This window comes from Dendropsophus ebraccatus, chromosome 4 (assembly GCF_027789765.1).
Source record: "Dendropsophus ebraccatus isolate aDenEbr1 chromosome 4, aDenEbr1.pat, whole genome shotgun sequence".
NCBI lineage: Eukaryota > Metazoa > Chordata > Amphibia > Anura > Hylidae > Dendropsophus > Dendropsophus ebraccatus.
Window position 1 is genome coordinate 113,462,238 of NC_091457.1, and position 26,658 is coordinate 113,488,895.

Consider the following 26,658-nt stretch of genomic DNA (forward strand, 5'->3'; position numbering starts at 1 on the left):
TCAGCCAATACATGGCATCAAATTCACAGCAGATTAAGTACATGGGAACATATTGTTACACTTGGAAGTATGCAGAATGCACCCAGCAAAACAAGAGAAGGGACAGCAGTATATACTGGTATAAGTGACAGCTGAAAACACTAAAAGCGATAGGATCTTAGGAACTGCGCAATATACCACAATGTGAACCCACCCTATAGCAGTAATAAAGCACTGGCCCCATTAGGTAAGGGGGGGGGGGGCGTCGTCGGTCACTATTTGGCAGTTTGTTTATGAGCTGGGAGAGTCCATTGTGTGGGGGGAGATCTGTGCTGTTCTCTTCCTGGAATGCTGGATGACTGTATATGAGAAGCAGTGTAATATGAAGATATCCTGTGTAATATAGAGGAGGAGGAGGAGGAGGAGAAGACATAAGTAGTGTAGCAGTCACCTCTGGCCTCAGTGTGGTGTTTTCTTTCTGGGAGAAGATTATGTTTTTCTTCAGTGTGCTATGGCTGCAGCAGACTCTCTGTGTGTTTGTGTGCGCATGTACACGCTATGGATCCAGCAGGGGTATTCTGGGCAAAAGTGAAAAATCCAAAGAACCTGCTGATAGGGCTGCTTTAAAAAGGAGAATATGTCAACTTTACAACATACGCAGACATGGAATGATACCTGTCTGTTAGGGGATGACTGTTTACAAAGTTATAAAACTGTGTTTTCAAGTATTACAGAGACAGTACTCATGTACAGCATGCACAGCTCCAACCCCGGGCTACATTATTATTGAATGAAGGGGGGGAATGCGAAACAACAAAAAAAACAAGCATTTGCATTATGACATTTACAATGCAGTATCAATGGAAAGTTAACTTCATCTGGGGGTTGATATGACTACGCCGATATAAATTTTTTTCCCGTTTTCTTCTTAAAGGCATAATCCATATCTTTTGACAGAACGTGCGGACCTGCTTTTCGTTATTGTTTTTTTATGTTGTGAAATATTGTCCTACTAGGAGACTGCTTGTATAATGCACTGCAATACCTCTATTAGAGTACATTATGCCTAGCTGCATAATGCTGTCTGGCACTGTATTAGGCTTTGCCTCTGGCAAGGCTAAATCTATATACTACAATGGCAGTCCTTAAGTCCTGCCCTAGCGTCCCATCACCAACCTACAATCATGTTGCAGGATGGACTGACAGATCAATCTTTCTCCCCCTATTACACACAGATTTATCTGACAGATTTTCCGATCTGGCCGGGGAGGAGGTGGCTACGGGCAACGACGTCAACTCCCCTCCCCGCTCCAGCGGCGGGTCCCGTGTCGCATTTAATCTACTGTCTGCAACACAATGGGGCAGATTTATCAATCTGTGCCCCTGGTGTACACTATGAAAAAAGGGACAGATTTGACCCTTTTCAATGGCATACGCAAGCCATAAGCCCTGCTAGTCTGAAAAGAGGGGAGGGGGAATTGGGAGTTGAGGCCTCCTCCATTGCCTAAATTTTCATGGCTTACACCTGGAAACAGGCATAAGCCATGTTGGAAATCCATAACCACACCAGAACAGGCGTAGATCCTAGGTCCTGTCGGATTCACTAATAGACGTGTGCCTCCAGAAAAAAAAAAAAAAAAAAATCTGTCCAAATAAATGGGGATGGGGCTTTAAGACCTATCAGATGCCCGCAATAGACAAGATTGTTTTACCCCATGAGTTGTGGAGACACATATTTTAGGTATATCATTGTGAATGGGCAGTTTATAAAAGGAAGGGTATACACCGATATCCAGTAACCCAAAACTAATTCCATTCATGTTATGGCAGCAGTGTACATATGGGCAGACAGGAAAAAAAAAAAAATCCCAGTAAGTTAATGTTTTTAAAAAGTGTTATTTTTTTGTAATTCTATTTTTTTTCTGTATAATTGTACAACAGTTCAAAATGACAGTTTGCATAATCTAATTCTATTAACAGCCATTCAAAAAATTGAACTACTTTTCCAACACTTGCCATCTGGAACAAAGGAAAGAAAAAGGAAAAAAAAAAAAAAACCCTGAATATCGACCCTTTCACTGCCCAAGCAATTTTCTGCTGGCTGGTGGAGCGCTAGAAGGGTTAAAGAATGGGGAACAGAAAGGAGAAAAAAAAAATATGGAAAAGAGCAATGTCTGGAACGGTATGCCGCTTACAGCATCTACTCAGGTAAAAGAAGGTGCCTGGGACTTTAAAAAAAAATTTTATGTAAAGAGGAGGAAAAAAATACAAACGGACCACGTTCCAAAATTAACCAGCGGGGTAAGAAAAGTGATTTCTCTGGATTTCTTCACATTCCTCAGAGCTACTGTGTTTCTTTGCAGCATCAATTCCTCCTCACACCAAGACATGCGCTCACTTTTCCTAGGGAAAATGCTTCAGCCATTTATGTATCATGAAAGTCCTTTAACAAAGTTCTTCTACGCTGCTCGGCTATATGCATCTGATTCTCCAGATCCTGCAAGAGGAGTAAGCAAATATATTGGGTTACAGACTACCCTTAAATTATGTCAAACTCTTGTTTTGTATTGGAGATTTATTATTACGAGAATGGGCACCTGGGTCCCACCTCGAAATGGAGTGGAGAGTCATACATGCCCTCTGCCACTCAATTTATTGTCTATTGTGCCATCAAAGATAGCCAATTACAGTGCATGAATGCACGACTTGCTGCCCCATGGCACGTTGATTAGGGTTAACATTCTAAAGATTGACGGGGGTCTCAGCGCTTGGACCCCCAGCACAATTTAACACTCCTAACACACACCCCTTAAATAAAACAGAATGCAAAAGATTACTGTTTACTTTCCATTTGAAACTACGTAATAGACATGAATAGAGAGGGGGTTGAAAGAAACAGTTCTACATAAATTTTCCTTGAACCTTTTCACAAAACCACATTGGGGTAAAGCATGTAAACTCAGTTATTAATAAATCTTATGATTTTGGGTCAAAGAAAAAAAAAAAAAAAAAAAAAAAAAGCCTGAAACCCTAGCACTCACCCCTCTGTCATAGCTGTCAGCTCTTTCCACCTTCCAGGAAAGGTTCTCAATCTCTGCCTCCAGCTGGGCCTGCTGATATTCAAACTACAAGAAAAAAATCAGGCAGAATTACTTATAGTACATTGTAGATGACAGAGCTGACCGTGGTTGTAAATACATAAACTACTGTAAATTGAACATACCAGCTTCTTGCGTGGACCAGACTCCATGTAGTAAGCATAAGGATATGTATATTGCAGAGTGTATCGGCACTAAATGCAGACAAAATGACAAGAGAAACACAGTTGGCATCCCTAACAGATTCTAGTGAAATATACAATAGCACTAAACATAAAATCCAAACCAAGAAAAAAAAAAAAAAAGAAAATCCTTTTTCTTTGGTTCTTTTCTGTATGACGGGTTTAAAGGGGTTGTCCGGCGATAAAAAATTATTCACAGAATAACACACATTACAAAGTTATACAACTTTGTAATGTATGTTATGTCTGTGAATGGCCCCCTTCCCCGTGTCCCACCACCCCCCACCCATGTACCCGGATGTGTGGTGCGCTATACATACCAGTCACGTGCCGACCACGGTCTCCGATCCTCAGCAGTGACGTCTTCTTCGGGCGGCCAGCGGATCTTCCCGAGTGCTGGCCGCCCTCTGCAGCGTCATCTGAAGCTCAGCCGCGATTGGCTGAGCATAACTGTGCTCAGCCAATCGCAGCTGAGCGGCTGATGACGTGGCCGCGTCATCAGCCGCTCAGCCGCAAATGGCTGAGCACAGTTATGCTCAGCCAATCGCGGCTGAGCTTCGGATGACGCTGCAGAGGGCGGCCGGCACTCGGGAAGATCCGCCGGCCTCCCGAAGAAGACGTCACTGCTGACGATCGGAGACCGTGGTCGGCACGTGACAGGTATGTATAGCGCACCACACTTCCGGGTACACGGGGAAGGGGGCCATTCACAGACATAACATACATTACAAAGTTGTATAACTTTGTAATGTGTGTTATTCTGTGAATAATTTTTTATCGCCGGACAACCCCTTTAAAATGTGTTCTCTGTATATACGTTTAGGAGGAGAGGGCTGTATTTAGGCTGCATACTTCTGCCTACACAGAGAGCATAGCTATAAAAAGTAAGTGGGAGATTTCTACCAACAGTAGTAAACACATAATGGCACCAGCCATTTTATTTTATAATCAACTGTTGGTAGCATACTCGCTCTTCGCAGATCCACTGCAGCTGCCGTTCTTACAGCTTTGGTTCCTGCTGCTTCTGCCTTTTCAGACGTGCCATTACTGCAGGAAATGTCCACGTAGCCATTCACTGGCTTTTCACTATGCAGAGAGCGCCTTTCCTGCAGGTACATGTTAGAGGAAACAGAGAGTAGCAGAGACGGGGGGAGCTGTAGAAACAGCAGCTATGGGAGCATCAGGGTAAACGAGTATGCCTTTTTTTGAGGGGGGAGCACTCCCACTCCATTAAAAACATTTTAGATTAGCAGAAAACTCCTTTAATAGGGCAGAAGTCTTCTTCAACACAGGCAGAGCATATAGTATGGCAAGAGGTAGAAAGAGGGGAACCTGGAAAAAAGATAGATGAGGAGACAGAAGGGGGGGGGGGGGGCAGGAAGTGAAAAATTCAGAGACGGGACAAGGAATAGAAACGGCAAAAACAGGAGGACATCTGATCTCAACCAAAATATGGACACGTACCCTGAATGATGCCAGCCCTGTGTGGATGCACACACTCATTTTGCTGGATTTCTTACCTTCGCCAGCAGCTTTGCAGCATTTTGTAGGTACTGCCAATCAATCCAGGTGCCAAGGTTGTTCATTACCCGTTCCTGAATCTTCTCCTGAATTTGCTGGTAGGTCTGAGCTTCCAACTGCAGGCTCTTATTATGATTTTCCCACTGACCGTGGGAAAGAAAAAAAAGGAGGGTTATCTGGGTTGTTTATACATTTTCCTATGCTAAAATTCATTTTTTGAATGCATATTCTAAATGGCAGACACAACATTTGGATATATCCTGGGGATGGTTACTTACCCTCTCAAAGTAGAAGAGGTATTTCTTGAGAGCTTCTCTAGCCTGAGCCTGCTGACTCTGGTTTACAATATCGGGGTTCTCTTTATATCGGCTGCACTCATAATATTCGCTGCCGTGTGTTTTCCAGTCACCAAGGCACATCCAACAGAAGTCTATGAACACACAATTAATAACATATATTTAATCCTGTGGCTGTCACCACATGCTGTCATGGTTGCTCTGGTGTCTACTGACTGACATTATGTCAATATAGATACACAGAAATGTTATCCGATTTATGAACTGAAGCTGCTTACCATGCTTGCACTTCGAACATTGCTGTAAAAGAAAAAAAAATGCGTTACACAAGGTTCATCCAAAACACACTCAAGTTGGTGCTTAAAGGAGGCATTTTACCAAACATTAATAGCTTATGCCTAGACGTCCAGAAAGTGGGGATGCAGGTAAAAATTATTTAGAGTATGGGTGTCCTCTGTCCCCATTGTAACAATGAGCATGAAAAAACATATTCATCCGTTCCAATTACTTACCATGTGGTTGCAACCTCCATTTTTTTCAATACAGATATTGCACTTGGGACACTATAAAAAAAAAAATGTATGTATTAAAATGTGGAGACAGTAAAATATAACACTCACCTAAAATATTCCTTTAGTTTCAGAAAACTTTTTGGCATGTGACGGACGTGAAAAGTGACTATGTGAGACCACTACCAGCTATACAAGCAGAGCATTGTACATATACATGAGGCTGCACACCAATAACCCCACATTGCTGAGGTGGCGAGCTATACACAGCCAAAGGGGTACAGAACCCAAAACTTCAGTGGGCACTATTACAAGTATCATTTTCCGGACCTGGAGGTGCACTTTGAAAGGAATGACCAGTCAAATAGAAAGTAGTTTCATTGTGCTGGGAATTGATATGGATTACTCTCCTAATATACATTTAATAAGGTACCCTCCCAGATGTTTTGCTATCGCTGAAAGTCAAGCTTTACATTTGGGTTTGTTCCAATAAAGAAATAAAGCTAAATATCAGGGCAACTACCATACTGAATGGCCACTTTATTAGAGATCTGTTCACAATTGCGTCTCCTCTATGGAAATTAGACAAAGTGTGCAGATTGGTTCATTGTGAATTCACATAAGAATGGGAAAAATCAAAGGATAGAATTTCCTTTAAGGAAGGCATGTACAGTGGATATGGCATTCCACTTGGTGTGATTAAACTTCTACATCGCACTCTATGGCTTTCTGGCCCAATGTAGGGTTTTGATCAAAACCATGCGGTATTTTATAAAGTGAAGTTTCCTGTACATGAAATAAAATATAAACTGTACTATTTTACTATTACACAAACTGGATTAGAGGTTGGCAACCTGTGTGCGGCACCAAGAAACACCTTGGACCTGCATAATATATGTTACTATATGGAACGAGGGCTGGTCATCAGCCTTAGGGTCCTTTTACACGCACAGATAAAATGACGTTTTAATACCATAATTATTTAGAAGAGACGATAAATTGCCATGAAAAGTAATCAATGTGATCATGTATGTTCTGCGAATGGCTTGAGAACAATTAACAATGATTTTGTGTAGAGTTAAGTCAATTTTCAGTAGGAACAAAGCAAAGCGCTTCGTTCCTATCTGCATCAATATCTAGTGGCATCTGTACCATGATAAACCACTGTGGTTTTGAATGCCAAATCAGCTTTTATGCGTTACTAGATGAGTGTCTTTAATAAAATGGCCATTCAGGGTATATGCAGTGAGAAACTTCAAAACACCAAAAGAGAAAAAAAAAAAAAAAAAAAAAAAAAAAAAGAAAAAACATTGTGTGTGTCTAAAACTCCAGGAACACCACTTATCTAATATAGCCGGCTTTAGCCATTCTCCTCCCTCCCCCTTCTAGCACAAATCCAATGCTTGTAAGAGGTTTATCAAGAAAGAGGGTGAGCTTTTCTAGAATATTACATGTTACAACACTAAACCAGAAAATGAGACTACTGTGACGGCTATACTGCTGACATGAAGCTGGATCACAGACCAAGAGCTTTGACACAGCAAACAGCTGCTAGAAATGCCACTCTCTTAAAGCAATATTATGCTTCATGTCAGTGGCAAAGTCCACATTGAAGAAGCTCCCCTTCTTCTGTAGACCAGAAGGACCTGTAGTGGCTCTTGCAGTTCTGTCCCATTTACTGATTTATTGGGGTATTCTATACTGGGGTACTGCAGATCTCCTTCCATTACAGTGAATGAGAACTGAGCTGTAGTAACCCAGGCCAGCCATTACACAGTACAGAGCTGTCTGCTTCCACTTCTGTTTTTCTCTGTATGAGTCATGGTTCTGGCAAACTGCTGATTATTTGGGGGTGCCAGGTATAGGTATCCAACAAATATATTGATCTATCCTGAGGATAAGTCATCAATTTTGCCTGGAAAATCCCCTTTAACGGTATAATAAAAAGTCCTGCAACTTTTTTACTTGGCATCAATTACTCACCCTTGCGAATCTCTTATTTAAAGCAAGCAGAGATCCTGAAAATGGTGAGGAATTGAAATACAAAACACTACTCAGTTGCAGAATTTTTCATTTTATAATAGACTGATATGACATAAAACTGAAAAAAAACTTTAAATTGTCTAAGATTAAAATGTGATACACATTTTTAAATGTGTTTCTTCCTTCTTACGTCTTTAGTGTGAGCACTGATGTAGTTTGCGGTTTCCGAGTCGTCTGCGCATTTCGTTAGCCACTTGCGGATGGTGGCGCAGTCTGTGGGAGCATGGTACATTTGGCGGCACCGGAAGCTGAAGAAAACATGCAGAGAAGTTACAGATTCAGAAAGTAAGGGCAAGGATGACTGCATACAATAGCAGACACTGCATAAACTAAGGAAAAACTGTGTATGAGAAAGTAATGCTAATATCTAGAACGTTTAAGAGAAGGTTTTGAAGTGAAGCATTAACAAGCCAACCCAGTGCAAGAAGGGTCAAAGTAAATGGCAAGGGTTTTACAGACACAGTGTGGCCAGCAGCTCTTTAAAAATAGCCCTGGCAGAGGATGCCAGTTTTCTGACTTTTTCCTAAAACATTAACCCATTTGGGTCTGAGGCCTTATAATAAGCCAAAATGTGTTAGTGTCCATACTTTCTGTAGTACAAATAATATTATACTTATCTGCATAGAAGTCTAAAAACTGTGTAAGAAGATGTAGGATGTAATCTGTTTATAGGTAATAAACTACAGGGAACTGATTTCTAAAAACCGTAAGGTTGGTTTAGTAAAGGTGGTAATGCTGGCATCTTATTTATTTTTTATTTAAATGGATGACAGAGATCTGAACCCATTTTAAAGGGAACCAATCACGTCAAAAACAGCCCTAAAGCTAAAGAAATGTGCTGGTACATCACCCAGCAAGCTTCCCAAACTTACCCCTGTACCCTTGAGTCCCCTGCTTGATTTCATAAAGTCCTGTGCTGTCGCAGTACAGCAGCGTCTTCTACCGCTGTACTGTGCATGTGCAGCATAGACTGCGCATAGGCAGCATAGAAAAGACATTGGCATGCTGCCGTGCAATGCGGACAAGAGCGCTTTCAATCACACCCAGAGGGGCGTGATTACAATGCGGAAACCCGCCCAGAACACTGACTACATGGGGAAGACATACGCCTAGATGGCTACTTGGCCACAATTAGCATATAGCGTGGGACTTTATAAAAGCGAGACTGCTGAATAATCAATCACGGGATGCCGTGAACAGGGGTATGTTTGCTTGGGAAGCATGCTGGGTGATGTACCAGCACGTTTCCTTAGCTTTAGGGACGTTTTCAATGTGACTGGTTCCCTTTAATGCTTTCTTGGTGTCTACTGCATCTTGTTCAAAATAAGGAATGAAGAAAAACTTACCAGAAGACCTCACTGCACCTATTACACTGCACTCGACGAGCCTTTGGCTCCTGAACCTGTATGACCATTGGGCAGTCAGCACCAGGGCAGAGCTGAAGCTGATAATGGCTCTGGGGGATGAGAGTAAAAGATAATAGATTTAAAGGGTTATTCCCATCTTATAAAGTAATGGCATATAGACATGAAACAAACAATAGCCTCATTTGCTGCAGACTATTTTTTTTTATATTGCATCTACCTACAACAGAATTTTTCCTAACTGAAACTGAGCTGAGGTGTAGAATATAAAATCTGCAGCATGTCAATTAGGTTACAGATTTCCCCACTGAAATCAATAGGGAAGGTAAAATCTGAATAGATTTGTGTGAATTTTCAACATCAAATTGGGCCCTATTACACCAGATATCAGACAGATTTATACAGCCAAAGCAAAAAATGGATTTGAAAAGAGGAGAAATCCAGTCTTTCCTTTAACACCTGGTCTCTGTTTATAGTCTGTTCCTGGCTTTGGCTGCAAAAATCTGTCAAATATCTGTTGGTGTAATAGGGCCCTTAGTCTAGTGTGCATTTATCCCTCCATAACAGTTATCTGGGAAAGTAGTTGTGGTTTTCACTGCAGCAGCCCATCACTCTCTTGCCAGTTACAGTTCTGACTTTACCAACTCTCTTTTTACTAAGCACTATTGCTATTTGAATTTGGTTTGGTGAGGTTTCACCTTACTCAGATGACTTGCTTTGCTACCTTCCGATTGTTAACACTCCTATCACAATGAAGCAATTGTTAATCATTCGGCCTTGTTTAAGCTGACTGCATTTGTATCCTTTTACGGGTTTCTTTGTTCTTAATATCCTGGAAAATTTAAAGAGGATGTACCACCCGGTACATCCTCTTTAACCTGAACCCACGGACCGATCGGCGCCAGCACGGCGGTCCGTTTTTCGGACCACCGCCCGGTTCCCGTGCACGGCGCCGTTCGATCCAGCGGTACAGGCCGGTGCTGAAGCACTGGAGGTCGGCCGGGCCGCCCCCAGTGGGGGGGGGGGGGGGGATTCCCTCCCCTGTATGACGCGGCTCGCTTAGAATGAATGGATCCGCGTCATCACATGTAAACATTCTCCTTTTAATAGAGGAGTGACCCCCAAAATCTATTATCGATAATCTATCTCAAATTTAAAGGAGCTGGATTAATGCTAAAAAAAAAAAAAAAAAAAAAGGCCACCTTAACCACAGGTTGCACACTTACATGAGCCACCAGTCCTTCTGCCCACTGCATATGGTGAGGAAAATGCTGGAGTGTTCCCAGTGAACATTTACTATGGCTCACTGAAATTTATCTTATGATTCTTGTAACGGCACATACCTCTACATAGTCCCTGAAAAGGTATCTCTTGTATTTGTCCTTCAGCTCCTCATTAGGCAGTAGAAGAAAAACAAAATCTTCCGGCGTTCGGAGCAAGCATTCCTGGGCCATGCAGGAGATACCTTAAGTGTTAGGGGGGAGGGGAGTTAAAAAGGCAGAATGACATTACAAATGAAAAATGATTAGCATCTAAACAAACGTAGCAAGCATAAGATGTTGTATAAAGATCTTACCAACGCCAGCTCCATCTTTCACTAGGACTGTGCAGTGCTGCTCCCAACAGCTGCGGCAAAACTGGTGCTGACAGGCAAGAGACAGCAGGTTCTCCTTCAGGACAAACTGCATGCAGACTGCGCAGTGATGGGAGGAATGTGCCATAACCTGAAGACAAAGAGGAAAGTCCAAGTTTAGACTGTGCATCACCACCTCTCACATCACCAAGTTCCAGTCAAACTCAGAAAGATGACAATTTACGGCCAGGGGATTTTGGTTCATGGAAATATTCTAGGTCGCCCTGTCCGTCTCATTCCATACAAAGGAAACACAGGCGAATTGTGAGTTTTTGTAAATTCTTGTGGTAACCCACAACCATCACAGAGCTTTGGGCTTGTCATATAACATTTAGGATTTGACTTAAACTTTGTCATCGTAGTGGTTAGCGCCAAAATAAAAGACCTGTAAAAGGTCAGCAGTCAGCAATCTGGCTTCCCAGCTACTGTGAAACAATTTCCTGTATTTCCAAGCTGGAGGATGTGCTTTTACGATAGATGGGGAGCCACAGGTTCCGAACAGATCAAGTGGTTCAAAAATCATAGTCTGTGAGGATAGACCATAAAAAGTCTGCTACTAATCTGTGAAGTCAGAAAAGTAAAACACAACGTAAAACGCATAGTGGTCATGTTGTTTTACTCTATGGTAATCTCTCATATTAGTATTTAAAGGTGTATTCCCACAAAATTTCTTTTGCATTAATACATTGTCCACCCAGCCCATTGAAGAGATGGAGGACACTGACAGCTGCTGCTGATCAGTATCTCCCGACTTCCTCCCCCCTGGTCACCTTTGTGCCCCCACACTTTTCCCCCTCAAAATTCTCATGGGGACTTGGTGAGTAAGGCCAGCTAGGTTTGGGAGCATTTTATTTTTTTAGCTCTTGGGGGGGGGGGGGGATACCTCTTTAACTCCTCCCATCACAATACTTCCATTTTATCGCCATCTGTTCAAGTCATATTTTTTGTGTTTCTCCGTCAACATAGCTGCATGAGGACTTTGTGGGAGGTGTTATACCTATAAATGGTACCATTTCATGTTCACATAAATCGCCATACTCCGATGCATAACTGTTTTCCCGGTTGGTGAAGCTGTGTGAGCTGTAGTTTTTATTGGTACCATCATATAGTAGATGTGACTTTTATGGCTATTTTCAGCTTCCCAATCACCTCTTGCTGCCACTGGGTCCAGTAAACATTTATATAGTTACCTAGTTTGGCTGAAAAGGGCATATGTCCAAATTCAGCCTATTAGGATTATGGTGTATCCTGTGAATATACTATAAATGTCCCAAATGGAAATAACCCTATTAAAAACTAAAGGATCTGGACTAAATACGTTATTATAGGAGTAACCCCCAACTTGCAGTTAGCCCCTATCATTAGGATATGGGATAACTATTTTATCGCAGGGGGTCTAACTGCTGAGATCTGATCTATTATCCTCCACCCCGTCCACGATAAAAACAGTGACTAATGTCTCCCATTAGTTGGGAATACTGTAGACAAAGACAAATGTAGACAAAGAACTCACATGTTTAGACGATAGAGGCTGAACTCTGGCGTCCACTAACAACTGTACAGGATTCAATTTATGCCTTGAAGATAAAGAAAAAAAAAATAAAGAACATTAGGAGATATCTGCGTTAAAAAAAAAATAAAAAAAAAGTATAAAGAGCCTATGTATTAGTCCTGGAGTGGGTTTCCCTCTAATTGGGGGGGGGGGGGCATCTGCAATGCAATGTGGAGATGGAAAGGCTCAGTCTGGAGGTTGTATACTGACAAATACATTAACGCATAAAAAAAAAGAAAAATCAGAGGTAGTAACATATACTTCCATCCCACACCTTCACTAGCTGATGTTACCTCCTTTTAGTATATTAATTTGATATCCTAAGCAAGGTTATTATACTATTTCCATTCACCAGTTCCCAGAAGGCAGGCCTGGTTTCACCAGTCTTACACACCCTTTAATATATTTTAATATTTTACTGGACTCTACACCTACTTTTATTCTGACACCTTACTCCTTGCCATATCCTACTTTAACGCTCAATGAATGCCCCTTTTTATCTACCAGAGCACAAGAAGAAAGGAAACAAAATTGAGAACAAGACAGGTTCATCACCATCCATTCTTCAGATTCACTCCTCCACATTCTATTATATATCTATATCACTTTTAGCCTCCCATTCATATTTCACCTTCTAGACCCAGTCAAAGTCTTAGGCCTCAAACCTGGCCCCCCCTCGAACTATCGATGGGCAGTCCAGATGGGGACCAAAACTCTCCCCAGTCCACATCCAAAGGGACCCACCATTCTCCGTTTAATTGCGGCCCGTGTAGGGTACCTAACTGGATTTCCCACTCGAGTCTACAGGTCCATATATAATGGAGCCCTATGAGCCGAGCAGATCCCCTGTCCATCTATTCTGAGGTTTCCCTGTCCTTGTGTTTAAATTATTATATTATTGCACACCAGCTATTAATCACAGTCAGGTACCACTATCCATCATTCTTACAACCTATCATTCACATTCTACCCTGTTCACCACTCCGACCTTCTCTTTCCCTTAACTTCCTACTGCTACTTCTACCTTTTTCTGGGGCTTATTTCACCTATTAATTTCCCCTCATTTATATTAATGTATTACCGATTCCACCAATCCTGCCCTCTGTTTACCTCTACTACTTTAACCTTACTTAATTCTTTTATTTATATACCTTCGGAATTCTTCATTCCCTCAAACTAGCCCCGTCCCCTTCCCACCGGCGGTCTTGGAAACAATCAGGGTTATGTTTGAACACAACAGGCTCTGCAGCAGCAAAGACTGTGACTATGAAAGGGGATACAAGCTGAAAAGCTGAGGTTGCAGTCATCTGAGAAAGTGACATCAAAGCTACAGTCCTGTGCAAGGACCAACTTATCCTTCCAGTCTGCCAAGCTGCCAGTCAGGTTCAGTAATCTTACATTTCCCCTGCTGCTTGTGACAGAGTATGCTCGGCTCTATTACCCTGGGGGAAATGCAGTATTTAGACCTGGTGCAACTCAGGGCTGCTATTGAAGCAGTTGTTACAGCACATACAGTACCATCATACACCTTTTGGTGGGACGCAATATAAAAGGCTTTATAACATGTTGGGAATATCGATCACCACAGAGTATTACTATAGTATAAGGTTATTGTAGAGTTACTGGTAGAACAGATGTGCAGATATGGAGTAATACATATGAAGATCTGTTAGTTACCAGCGTTATACTTTCATTAAATACTGTGTAGTAACATTCCCTAAACAGCCCTCTGCAAGGTTAACAATGGAAAGAGACAACTCCTCAGTTCCTAGGAGTGCTCACAATATAATTCTTTAAAGTGACATTATGACTACTCTTTATAGATGTAATGGGTAAATTTGCAGTTTTCATACCTTATTTTATATCATTCGTCATGGTGCTTGTTCCAGTAAAAGGTGATCTTTTATCATCTGCAGTTCATGCTTTCTGGGCGGGGCTTCATGGCCGATGCACCACTTAGCTCGCCCACAACACCATTGTTTGTGTTATCGGCGCATAGGCCCGTCCATCGACCGCCATTGGTACAGGCCAGCCTAAAGGTCTAGGCCCCACCCCCTCTAGGTTGGCCCATAGCAACGGCCGCCCAGATACAAACCGCAGACGATAAAAGATCACTTTTTACTGGAACAAACGCCATGACGTATGATATAAAATAAGGTATGAAAACTGCTAAATTTACCCCTTACATCTCTGAAGAGAACTCATAATGCAAAAAGGGGGTGACAGTGTTCACTTTAAATGCTTATTGTCAATGTTGGGATCAGGAAAAATCTGCAACGCAAATCGATTGTATAATGGAACGTTGCAGGTGAAAATCAATGTGCTGGGCGCTGAGGAAAAGTCATTATGAGATTTAAGATACATTAAAGGGGGAATGGCAACCACACTCACCGCTCTAATATTTCTGAGACTTGCCAATGAAAGTGAACTAAGATGAGTTTAGCCACAGAATGCGATACCTAGAAAGAGGGGGGGAAATGTATAAATCAAATAGAGACATATAGCAACAAGGAGAAAAATGATGAGACTATATAAGCATCGTTCCTAATACTGCCAAAGTTTCCACTATTATTATTATTAATATTATTATTATTATTATTAAAGGAGTTAGCCACTTTATAGTAAATTTTTTGTGTGTGTAGTATAAATGTACTCACAGCACTTGCCAGCAGCTCCCTGTGTACCTCATAGAGTTAAAATGGGACTCCCCTCCTCCAGGCTGTGCTGTCCTGCTCTGTGGTGAGTCTGTCCTTAAGATGGCTGACATGGAGAAGCATGTGACCATGCCCCACCCACTGTGTCCACCACTAATCCTGTATATGTCTATGAAGGACACTGGATGAGGGGGGGGCATGGTTACATGCTCCTCTATGTTGGACATTTTATGGATAGACTGACCACAGAGCAGGACAGCACAGCCTGGAGGAGGGGAGATGATTTTAGCTCGATAAGGGACACAGGGAACTGCTGTCAGTAAGTGCTGTAAGTACACCTACTTATACTACACACAAAACAATCTCACTATAAAGTGGGCAGCCCCTTTAACAGATCTATGACATGTACACAATGGACCCCAACAAATCACTGTTCTGTATTAAGGGGATCCATTAGGCTTCTATCATAGTCCCAGTGTTTCTGCAATAAATAGAGGACCAGGTTATTCTGGAAGTCAAACTGATGTCAGCCAGTTTTGTAAAGGCAAATTATAGGAGGCAATCTTCCTGAGAACTCTACGCCCTTACAAATACATTATATATCAGCACTTATCAATACACTACAGCTACTATGCTATTCTACTAATAATCTTGTTGAATGAATGGGGGGCCTATAGATAGATAGCTAATTTAATGTACCAATTGCTGTGTTGGCTCAAGGAAGAAGCTGGACTGGACTAAGAAATCACTAGAAGCAAGAGGACAACATACCGACATGCAAATGTTATATAGAAACCAAGGAAAAGACATCGACATCTACAGTATGTTGAGAGGACTGGAGAGTGCAGGCATTAATTTAGGAAGTCTGTGCTGACAGCAGGGACTTTTCTCTCCGGTTGTATTAGAGTCAATGTAGGTCTGGGGTAAGAGACTGCTGAGTCAGCATGGAGGCAGGATCATACTACCTGCAGCCACTGCCCTATCAGTTCTCAAAGGCAGACGCTGCATTAACCCTTAGCCAGCAGAAAAGAGAAACGCTCGCTGTGACACAAGATCTCAAGGCAGTCTCTGCAGATATGGACAGGACTCTCCTCGGGTTTGTGGACACAGCTAGCAGGGTGTTATGTAACATCATAATGCAGCATATACATCTATGATGCCACTGAAGACATCCATGAGAGCAGATAGAAAAGCGATGTTAGCCTAAAAAAGGCAGTTCCTCTCAGGTCCTATTCGCATTCAGCACTCAAGAGAGTGGTTACGAGAAGCATAAGCAGTATATAATTTAAGATAAACCAAGGAATCAGGATAAACAGGTAGAGATGTAGAAATTATACTACATATCATGTAAAGCATTATCCTACACAGGATACATCCAGTAATGTTTTCATGGGGGAAGCAAAGAACTCCAGGCAATGACTCAGTCTACACTGAAGTAATCCTGTAAGTGTCCTACAAGGTTATAAGGAATTTCATAGAGCTAATGGGTAGAGGTGGATAGTCCCCAAGGGACCTACTAAAAAGGAAACCTGTGATCACTTTCATGTTGCTAGAATCACAAGTCATCATGGTGATCCCTGGTAGCGTCTCCTTGAGCCCCCAGGCTTGGTTAAAAGATTTTTCCCCATAGCCAAACAGAGAGAGAGAGAGAGATCTATCAGGGCTGGTTGAAGGGAAGCTCGTGATTTGTGGTTGAGACATCATGAAAGTGAAGACAAGTTGTCTTTAACAAAAGGTTGTTACCCATATATTTTATTGTATAGTATATTGTCCAACAGGATCCATACAGAGGCTGCTAGTTACACTTCAATGGTCTAGTTCTTTTTATATGTAGCAGGCTCATGTTAGTGGATTTGCAGCACTATGGATGTGCATCCTTAGCTGTACACAATGCAAACAATTGGGTGCGGAGTCTGTGTGCAACTATGGAATGTGTGAAAGCAGCCTTATTTACACGCAGACAGTGATTGCAAACATTCTTAAAGGGGTTATCCAGTGCTCCAGTGCTACTAAAACATGGCCACTTTTGCCCCACTCTTGTCTCCAGATTGGGTGGGGTTTAAAATTCAGTTCCATTGAAGTAAATGAAGCTCAATTGCAAACCAACCCAAACTGGAGACAAGAGTGGGGCAAAAGTGGCCATGTTTTTGCAGCGCTGGTTAACCCCTTTAAGGTCGTATAATTATTATTTACGCATTTTGTGAAACAGACATGAAAGCCCTGCGTTGGATTCTTTCCCCACCCGGCATGATGTATCAATATCATGCCAGACAAAGAAGGAATCTACTGCAGGGCTTTCACGACCGTGCTTCACGGAACGTGTGAATAAGCCCTTACACAGCACAATATTGAGGGGGAAGCAAACATCAGATGAGCGGTCTTTTCCCCCCTTGTTCCCCACTCGCTGCCTCTGCTATTACACGCACAGACAGCGAGTGGGGAGCAGTGGAAGTCAGCAGCAGTCTATTACATGGAGCGATGAGCAGAAGACCAACGCTGACATAATCATGGCGTTTCATGTTTTCTAACATGTCCTATTAGACCAAATAATTATCAGCCAAGTACGGACGATAATGGTTTGGTATAATTGGGCCTTTACTTGCATTTAGAGGCTGATCCTGAGTCCTGATTGTGTCCGGCTGACAAAGCTGCAGGGTTTATTGCATGTAGAGAGATAAATACTCACCTTTATCAAAGATGCCAGGCTAGCCATCTGCTCATTGAGTGCACTCTCAGATTCCCTATAGGTGAGGCAGGTAAACTGATATTCCTCAGGGTCAAAAGAGTCTGCCCCTTGCTGCTCCACGTCATTAGCAACTCCCTCATAGTAGTCCTCTATGTCTCCTGGGTCATCATCTTCCTCTTCATCCTCCTCCTCGCAGTTAGGGTCATAGTCTTCATTGCTATCTGATCCTTGACTGTTCATATCTACAGACATTTTACCATCCAGGTGGGAGGGGTCAAATCTAAAGCTACAAAATCCTGTGCATGACCCCCTCACAGCAGGGTGTTGGGTTGGTGTCTGGCATCCATCTGGGGTTGTAGTAGTCTAGAAACAAAGGACAAAGGAGTCACTTAATTATAGGATAAGGCCATAAGACACTCTATGGTGATAGTTCCATACACATTATCTCTAACATACAGAACATGAAAGGACTCTTTAGTCGGTGCCAAGCTTAAAGACTCTGGATGCCCTAGCAGTCATGGTAGTGATTGCAGTTTGGCAAATGCTGGAGACCACTGCCCTATGCCATAGGTTCCACAAGTGCTTATTTCTCTAAAGCTGTCGATCATTTGGTCCCTGACACTATAAATTTACGATTCACACACTGAATGGTCAGATGATGAAACGAGGGCTGCAGAGTCCTGGCTTATGTATAATAATCGTAAACAACACATTTACAGTAGTAAAATAGGAGCATTGCAACTAACACCATGTAAATAATAACCTAACGAAGGCTATTGCTGGTAGATTTCTACTGACTCCATCACCTCTACGGCCAGCGATCAGCTGCACCAATTTCCCATCTGTCAAAACAAAGGCAAGTAATGGTGCTCAGTTAGGAAGGGGCACCCACCGGACACACATGGCAGGGGATCGGGGCAGGTGAGTGCAACTTTAGTTATTATGCAAGCCTCAGCCCAACTATGATCTAATGAGAAATGCAGGAGCAACTGTACCATTGCCCTGCAGCAGCTTCACGGGAAAGATGAAGCATTAAATTGATGTAACCATGGGCTGTCAGTGTGGACAAACTGGCTTCTCCAGGGAGATACACTCTTTTTTTGTTCTCTTCATTTTGACTGACATATATAACTCCCCAAAGGAGGACCTGTCCCCCTTCTATTTCCCAAGAAGATGGTTATACAATCTCTTTTAGGGTAGCTTCACACGTACCGTATCGCAGTGGATTTTAAGGTGCGGGTTTGATGCTGTGTTCATTCATTTAGTCAAATCTGCTGCGGATCCGAAGCAGAAAACCACTGCGATACGGTACGTTTGAAGCTACCCTAATAAGTTTTAGTTGTGTGAGTTTCTGAACTCCAAAAGGTTCTGTGGCCTCACAAACCCTGAATGGAGCACAGGAAGTGGTGGCCACGCAGGCATCATGAACAGTTTTTATGGCTGGATTAACCCTTTAGGGACAAACGGATTAGATGTAGATGCGGATTTAAAACGGATATATCACAATGGCATGTTGTGCCCCCACACAATCTGAGTTAGGGGAAGAAGGAGGAACCGGGAGAAGGAGAAGACCAGCAGCCTGGACAGGTAAAGTATGAAACAAGGGCTGCAAGGACATCGGTAACTATGTCCCTGCAGCCCTCGCTAAACGATTGTCGGGCCGTGGAATAGGCCCAGTAAATGAGCACCGATCTAGCAGATCGGCGCTCGTTTACATCGTTGATCGGGCCCTAGTCGGCCCGTGAAATAGAACCCTTAGACTCAGAATTAAAGGGCAGAAGTGAGGGGGAGGGGAGCAATCGGGGAGGGGCTCTCCGCAACATCTGAAGAGACATAGGTAGTATTAAATGTGAAGTCAAAAATCTTAGCAAAACTGAACCTCAAAACACTTTCTCACACACCAAATAACTAGACACCGAGTATATTATGTCTACAGACAGAGAAATGGGTTATGGCAAAAGAAGAAAGTGACGAAATTCTTGGGTCATGTAAGGCACCTATGTGACATCAGTGAGAAGAGATGAACATGAGGCCTCAGCAGAACCACTAATAAGAGGAATACAGAAAACAAGCCAATACACTAGTGACCCATATTTTAACCGGCATAACATGTATGTACAGCTTCTCTCTATCCGGTGAAGTGTGACTTATCTTTCCTGGTTTCCTGCATAGGGAAAGACGTACAATTTATACCAAGCAGGACAAGGAGAAATCGAGGAGATCGCCTCCTGGACACTTCCATGGATCAATTTCAAACTATGATTTTCTGCAATACTGCAGTAGTTAAGAGTAAAAGGTAAGGGTGTGTTCACGCCATGTTCTGGGCATCCGAGTCACAGATATGTCAAATCCTGCTTTCGATATACCTGTGCTTAGAGAGACAGGAGTCCCACTCATTTTAATGACCCAAACAGTCAACTAGTGACTACATTAGGGTTTTTCCTGTGTATACAAGCTTTGGCTCAGATTGACTGACTATGCATAACACCATGTTTTTCACTCAGAGCCAAAACTCGTATACACTGGGAAAATAGCCCTGTCACCAGCTGACTACATTGGGGTCATTGAAACTGAAATGGCCCATGCCAGTCTAAACACAGATATTTTGGAAGCAAATTTTTAAAGGATGCCAACTTATCGTTGTCTTGGATCCCCAAATCATGTTGTCAATGTACAACTAGCTGTTCGTGACAAAGAAGCCTGTTGGAATTGTATGTTGCCCATGGATCGGGTATAGAGATGAGCGAACCGGGTTCGAGTCCACCCGAATCCAAACGTTCGGCATTTGATTAGCGGTGGCTGCTGAACTTTTATAAAGCCCTAAGGCTATGTGGAAAACATGGATATAGTTGGCTGTATCCATGTTTTCCAGACAACCTTAGAGCTTTATCCAAGTTCAGCAGCCACTGCTAACCAAATGCCGAACAATTGGATTCGGATGGACTTGAACCTGAACCTAGTTCGCTCATCTCTAATCAGGTAGTATAAATCTCCTGGAAGACTTCCTTGAAAGGACAACTCAACTTCCTGGTTTGGACTTTCCCATGATGCACTTTGTGTCCTGTGATGTCTAACTGACTCCGTAAAACTGTTAGATGGCTTACAGCTTGCTAAGCCAATCAGAGCTGAGCATTCTGAGTCATCTGACAAAATGTCTGCCACAGAGCAAAATGTCTGCCATTGTCACAAAATGGCTGCCACAGAGCAGCCTGGTGTCAACAGTCATTAGGTAAGAATGAGTTTACTTCCCTTCCTGGTGGGGGGTTGAGGGGGGACAAGATAGGGAAGGGGGGCAGACAGGTGATTGAAGCATATTACAAAGTTACATAACTTTGTAATGTGTATAAAATTCCTGGGAAAAAGATTTACCGGAGTTGTCCTTTAAAGACCACCAATATCAAACCGTCAGGGGTCTAACTCCTGCCACCCACGGCTAATCACCCATTTAAAGTGACTGTGGCTCTCACACAAGCAATACTGCCTCTTCAGTGTACAATCACCATAGTGGTGGTGGTACAGAGAACTGAAGCATTGTCCCATTTAAAGGGAACCTGTCACCCCCCGTGCCGGGGTGACAGGCTCCCGACACCCCGTTAGAGCCCCATATACTTACCTAATCCCGCCGGGTCCCGCTTCTGGAGGTGGTCGGGTGACGGAGATCTCAGCCGCTGCAGCCCGGCGCGCACGCTGAGAGATGAGTCCAACACCCATAGAGACTGACAGGAGAGTCCAGCGCTCCGTCATTCTCTATGGGTGTTGGACTCATCTCTCAGCGCGCGCGCCGGGCTGCAGCGGCTGAGATCTCCGTCACCCGACCACCTCCAGAAGCGGGACCCGGCGGGATTAGGTGAGTATATGGGGCTCTAACGGGGGGTCGGGAGCCTGTCACCCCGGCACGGGGGGTGACAGGTTCCCTTTAAATGAGAGGCAAGTCCTCTTCACTATTCACTGGTGCTTGCCCTGAAATTGCCATACTTACTGTATAGTAGCGGCAATGCAAGGAACTCTGACTCACGTGAACAGCAGGGCCTCTTCAAAAGGCTAACCGACAGGGGTGCCGGATATCTCACCTCCACAGAACTAATAATGATGGCCTATCTGGGGGAATTTAAAAGGCCAGATGACCCCTTTAAGGGTCCAGCAAATAACACGCTACTTCATCATTACATCTATATGAAATAGTTTCTAGCTCCAACTTTACTCCAGGTGCCTAGAGAGTTCTGTCATAATAGAAACAGCTCGTCTCCCACATTGTAATCATAAATCAATGACAGCTCTGCCCACACCGTCACACTGACAGCTCCCAGCACTGCGGTGAGGAGAATGATGCCGCCAAACAGCAGCTCCAGCAGGCTTAATTGGGATGTCACTTCGATAGGTGAAACATGAAGACATGGGGGTATACTATTACATTTTAATATAAAACTAAAAATGAGTTTTACAGGGGATGACCACAGGCCATATGGATCCCTAAGGGCAGATTTAGATTATTAAGAGCCCACATGGATTCTATGTAGAAATCACATTGAAAATAAATATAATAAGAGTACAGATCTATGGTCACTTCTTGACACATGGCGTTTCTACCATTGATCCACATTATCTACACATGCCCTTATAGTAAGTAGTAGCTACTGTTTTACCACCTCAGCTGTACATGAAGTCATTGGACTGATACTGGCAGCTAATCCTTTTCCTGTAGAGACATATTGTGGATCCAATTCCATTAATGTCTACATGCGAACTACCCTGACCACAAGGAAGCATAAGGGCGCCAACACCCAGGGCAGTGTACCACTAACAAGAGTTGTATGTGAGCTGCCTATGAAGGGTAATAAAGACAGACTTGTTTTAGAAATTTCTTTGACTAAAAGTCAGCTCCATTCATCTGAACAGTAAATTCACCCCAAGGCTTGCTAAAGGAAACGCACACTGCCACCAGTAATATGACCTCAGACGTTCCTGGTAGCCAGCGTCCTCCCTTACTAAACTGGTCTGTAAATGCAAAGAATATCTTCCCAAGGAGGCCACAAGATTATATACGGAGATCACAGGGAATTGTATCAGTAACAGTATGGACCTCACTGCCCAACACTTTTACAGGTACATAAATGCCCACCAGATCCCAATGGGTTTACCCACCTGTTTTCCATAAACCATACCTTATAAATGTATTCTGTCTCACTCAACATGCTAACCGAACACCCTATACATCTAGCATTTGCTACAAGAACTAAGGGTCCCATTACACAGGAGGACACCCAATCAAATATCGCCCCGTGTAATAAAGACATCAGTTGTGGAGCCGATCATTGTCTTTCGGCAAGTTTAAAAATCATTAAAGAGGACATCCTCTTTAACCTGAAGCCACGGATCAAACGGCGCCGGCACGGGGAAGCCGGTGCCGCGGTCCGTTTTCCGGACCGAGGCCCGGTTCCCATGCACGCCGCTGTTCTGTGCACCGGAACCGGCCGGTGCTCAAGCACTGGAGGTAGGCCGGCCGGCCCCCAGTGGGAGGGAATTCCCTTCCCTGTATGACGTGGCTCCATTTATTCTAAGGGATCCGCGTCTTGGAGGGGAGGGAATTCCCTCCCACTGGGGGCGGGCCAGCCTACCTCCAGTGCTTGAGCACCGGCCGGTTCCGGTGCATAGAACGGCGCCGTGCACGGGAACCGGGCCTCGATCCGGAAGACTGACCGCGGCACTGGCTTCCCCGTGCCGGCGCCGTTCGATCCGTGGCTGCAGGTTAAAGAGGATGTACCGGGTGGTACATCCTCTTTAAGCGGCAACTACGCATCACTCCTTGTACTAGGAGGTGCACATTCGGCAGCTGATGAAAGTATATAGAAAATAATAATGATATACTTTACCTCTCCAGCCTCCCTGATTTCCTTCTGCCTTTTCCCTGCTCACCACAACCTCTGCGGAGACTCTCTCTAAAGTAACAGGCCATTTAGCTAATCACTGGCCACGGCGCTGTTCCTGCTCAGTCAGTGATTGGCCGAGCCACCTGCCACTGCAGAGACAGGTCAGCAGCAGCGGAGCGCGGGGAAAAGCCAGGAGGACAACAGGGAGCTGGAGAGGTAAGTAAAAAATTTCTATATAGGCAATATACTTACAGCCCTTGCTGCATGACCATCGGGCCGTGTAAAAGACTCGATATGCGAGTGCTAATCGAGCAGACCAGCGCTCGTTTACAGAAAATGCTAGGTCATTTACATGGCCCAAGCATCATGTAGACAATATTCTAGGATTGGAAGGGGAACATATAATTAGCAGTTTGCCCTACGCAGCCCGATATTAAGGTCAGGTTAGCACTCGATTGCTCTTCGTTCCCTGCTCGCTGCCTGTGCTATCACACACACACAGATGATGAGTAGTGGGCTGTGGGGAGCTGCAGGAGGGGCTACCTGGACCATCCTTAGACATCTATACCAATTTTACCACAAAAACAGCAGATGCACATTTACCCCAACACATATAGCTCTTCAGTCCATATTACTGGTTATTTCTCTTCATTCTAAAGAGTTGATCAGACCCCCAGACCCCTGCAGAACAATCGCTCCCTGGTCAGTAACGCTCATTACTAATGATGAGCCCATGTTACAGAGCTTTTAACTATACTCCAATAACAGGTATCTCTCCCATCCTCCCCATAAACATTCTCTATGGGGAGGGGTAAAATAAGCCATAGACAGACAGCTCAGGAGGTAGCTTATCCCTCACTGAACAAAGGTTTGGCCAGTAAAATCCCATGATGATGTTAGTGAAGACTTGGAAAGCCTGCATACGCTTTATATGACCCACATCAATGTATAGTGTATAAAGAAAGTGAGTTTTTATACAGAAAGATTCAGTGTTTTTTTTTAGACAAATCTGATGTATCAGTTTGTATCCATTTTAAACCTTTGGGTTTTTTTTTATGTGTTAAAGGGAACCAATCACACTAAAATTGGGCATAAAGGTAAGGAAACGTGCTGGTACATCAGCCAGCACGCTTCCTAACCATCCCTCTGTCCGTCCCATTTTTTGTCCATTGGAAAAATTGGGGTCCTGATCTTTTTCCTCCCACAACCCTAGCCCCTCCATGATAGGGTTCCATTGATTGTAATGGAGTCACGTCATGGAGGGGCTGGAGTTTCTTTCCACTGGGGAAGCCTCCAGTGCTTCAGCTGAGCCTGGTGGTACAGTCACTTTAAGCTATGGGTCTCCAAACTGCGGCCCTCAAGCTGTTGCAAAACTACATTTCCCATCATGCCTGGACAGCCAAATCCAAAGCTTTAGCTGTCCAGGCATGATGGGAGTTGTAGTTTCACAACAGCTGGAGGGCCGCAGTTTGGAGACCCATGCTTTAAGCCAAGGCCTGATGGTACATTCACTTATCCTAATATCCTAATAGGGAATTCAGAGTTAATAGAAGGGTCTCTACCACCCATAAGCCATATCAGCTATAAAGAGTTGCTTCCTTCTGAAGGACCTGGCACATCTATGCATCACACATTTATGGTATAGCCATAGTATGGTATATGGCATTTTGTAGCTGTGTAGCTAAGGCTAGGTTCACATTGAGTTTTTACAGTCCATTTAACATATATACATTTTATGGGGAAAAAAATGAATGAAAAACAAATGCAAAAACAATGCATTTGCGTACAATACATTTGGATTTGTTTTTTCCATTATAAAAGAAAATGGATCAAAACGGACCTTTTTTTTTATTTTGCGTACACAAAAACATGGTTGACCATATTTCTGTGTATGTTAAAAGTAGCCATTTAGAAATGGATACATTAAACAGACTGCAAAAAAGTGTGAACCCAGTCTAAGTAAAGCCCTGGTCATTTATATAGGGAAAATTAAAATACCAGACAACACATATGATCCGGTGGTGGTCCTGGTGAGTGAACTAATGATCAATCATTAGAAATCCCCTTTAAGAAGCCAACTGTGTATCATAACAACAGCCCAAGACGACTCTGTCCTGCTGTTGGGCAACTGCAGTGTGAAACTATAGTTGCAGCACCCTGCTCCCTCTGTCCACCGCCACGCTCTGAGTTGCAGCCTCTGTGTGTACAGACAGGATGACATTAGTATTGGGGCATCATCTGTGGTGGATGTCCAAGCTAAAATAAAGACATAGCCAAATCTGCCTTTCATTTGTCTCTCTGTAGAACATGAAATCAGAACAAAACTTTTGTGAATACTGCCTCTGCAAAAACTGGGGGACGCCTCACAGGGTGAGACATACTGGTCTATGTATCTCAAGGTAAGAGCAGTGATCCCCAAGCTGTGGCTCCCCCAATGTTACACAACTTCCAGCATGCCCTCACCCTGGCTGCAGCCAATGTCCATACAGCCTATAAATCAAAGAGCAGTGACCTACGGTTATTGATAAACTACAACCTCCAGCAAGACCGCACGCTGGGAGACACACATGTACATGGTGGAAGACATACATGGTGGGAGATGTTTTCTGTAGCTCAGGGGGGAATGTGCTGCTGTACAGGATCGAGCACAGCAGGGATCAGGCATAACCTGTGCTTAGTTTCAACTTTTGCAATGTCCAAAACTTTACAAGTTATTATAATTCCCATTGATTTCAATAAACATCAGGTGACAATCAGCCATAGGTGAATGGTGGGCAGTGTACCCTCTCCCCATACAGCACTGTGCCAGCCCAGCCACCACCCTCCTCTCTGTGCCACACGGTGCTGTTATTATTCCATGGAGCCACCCAGGGGGCACAGGGCAGCACAGTGCCCCTCACATACCCCATCCATGGCCTCTATCCCCACCCTGCCCCCCAGCACTTACCACTCACTTCTGTGTGAGCCCCTAGGTCCCCTCCTCCGGCCACCCCTCCCCCCATTATTTACCCCTGTCACTTCCACCAAACCCCACTGTCAGGCTCACCTAACCGGGACGAACCTGTGTCCCAAACCCAGCTAAGCCGCAAGCTCCCGGTGGTAGGCGGCGACAATCACCCCAACCGCTCCACCTCCGCCAGCCTCTTCACCGACTGCCTACACAGGAAGTGCTTCGCTCCTTCTTACGTCACTTCCGCTAGGCAGTGCGGACGCTATGACAACTTCGGGAGGCGGGACTTGTGCGTTGACGGGCCTCTAGGGGTGTGGTTTGGGC

General features: G+C 43.8%; 1 protein-coding gene across 4 annotated transcripts; it reads right to left on the reverse strand.

The window, feature by feature from the left end:
• Positions 1–1,927: 1,927 nt before the first annotated feature.
• Positions 1,928–26,658, reverse strand: ARIH2 (ariadne RBR E3 ubiquitin protein ligase 2). Of its 4 annotated transcripts, none has more exons than XM_069966753.1 (15): positions 26,638–26,658; positions 17,518–17,880; positions 14,569–14,636; positions 12,139–12,202; positions 10,569–10,716; positions 10,336–10,457; positions 8,975–9,084; positions 7,759–7,876; positions 5,589–5,639; positions 5,355–5,376; positions 5,059–5,210; positions 4,780–4,923; positions 3,203–3,271; positions 3,021–3,104; positions 1,928–2,476 (listed from the first exon to the last, which is right to left on the reverse strand). In XM_069966753.1, the coding sequence occupies exons 2-15, from the start codon at positions 17,767–17,769 to the stop codon at positions 2,405–2,407; spliced, it is 1,476 nt and encodes a 491-aa protein (XP_069822854.1). In that variant the 5' UTR covers positions 17,770–17,880; positions 26,638–26,658; the 3' UTR covers positions 1,928–2,404. The 4 variants fall into 4 exon arrangements, with proteins under 4 accessions (XP_069822854.1, XP_069822853.1, XP_069822852.1 ...); XM_069966752.1 differs by lacking the exon at positions 26,638–26,658 and adding an exon at positions 26,571–26,591; XM_069966751.1 differs by lacking the exon at positions 26,638–26,658 and adding an exon at positions 26,446–26,564.

What these genes read in the sequence shown, in the direction of transcription:
- ARIH2 (XM_069966753.1), bottom strand. Translation starts at nt 17,769, where the DNA reads ATGTCTGTAGATATGAACAGTCAAGGATCAGATAGCAATGAAGACTAT. An exon ending in ATGTTCGAAGTGCAAGCATG is followed by an intron (nt 5,211 to 5,354) that starts GTAAGCAGCTTC and finishes GTGTGTTCATAG; the next exon opens with ACTTCTGTTGGATGTGCCTT. An exon ending in ACCTCTTCTACTTTGAGAGG is followed by an intron (nt 4,924 to 5,058) that starts GTAAGTAACCAT and finishes TCCCACGGTCAG; the next exon opens with TGGGAAAATCATAATAAGAG.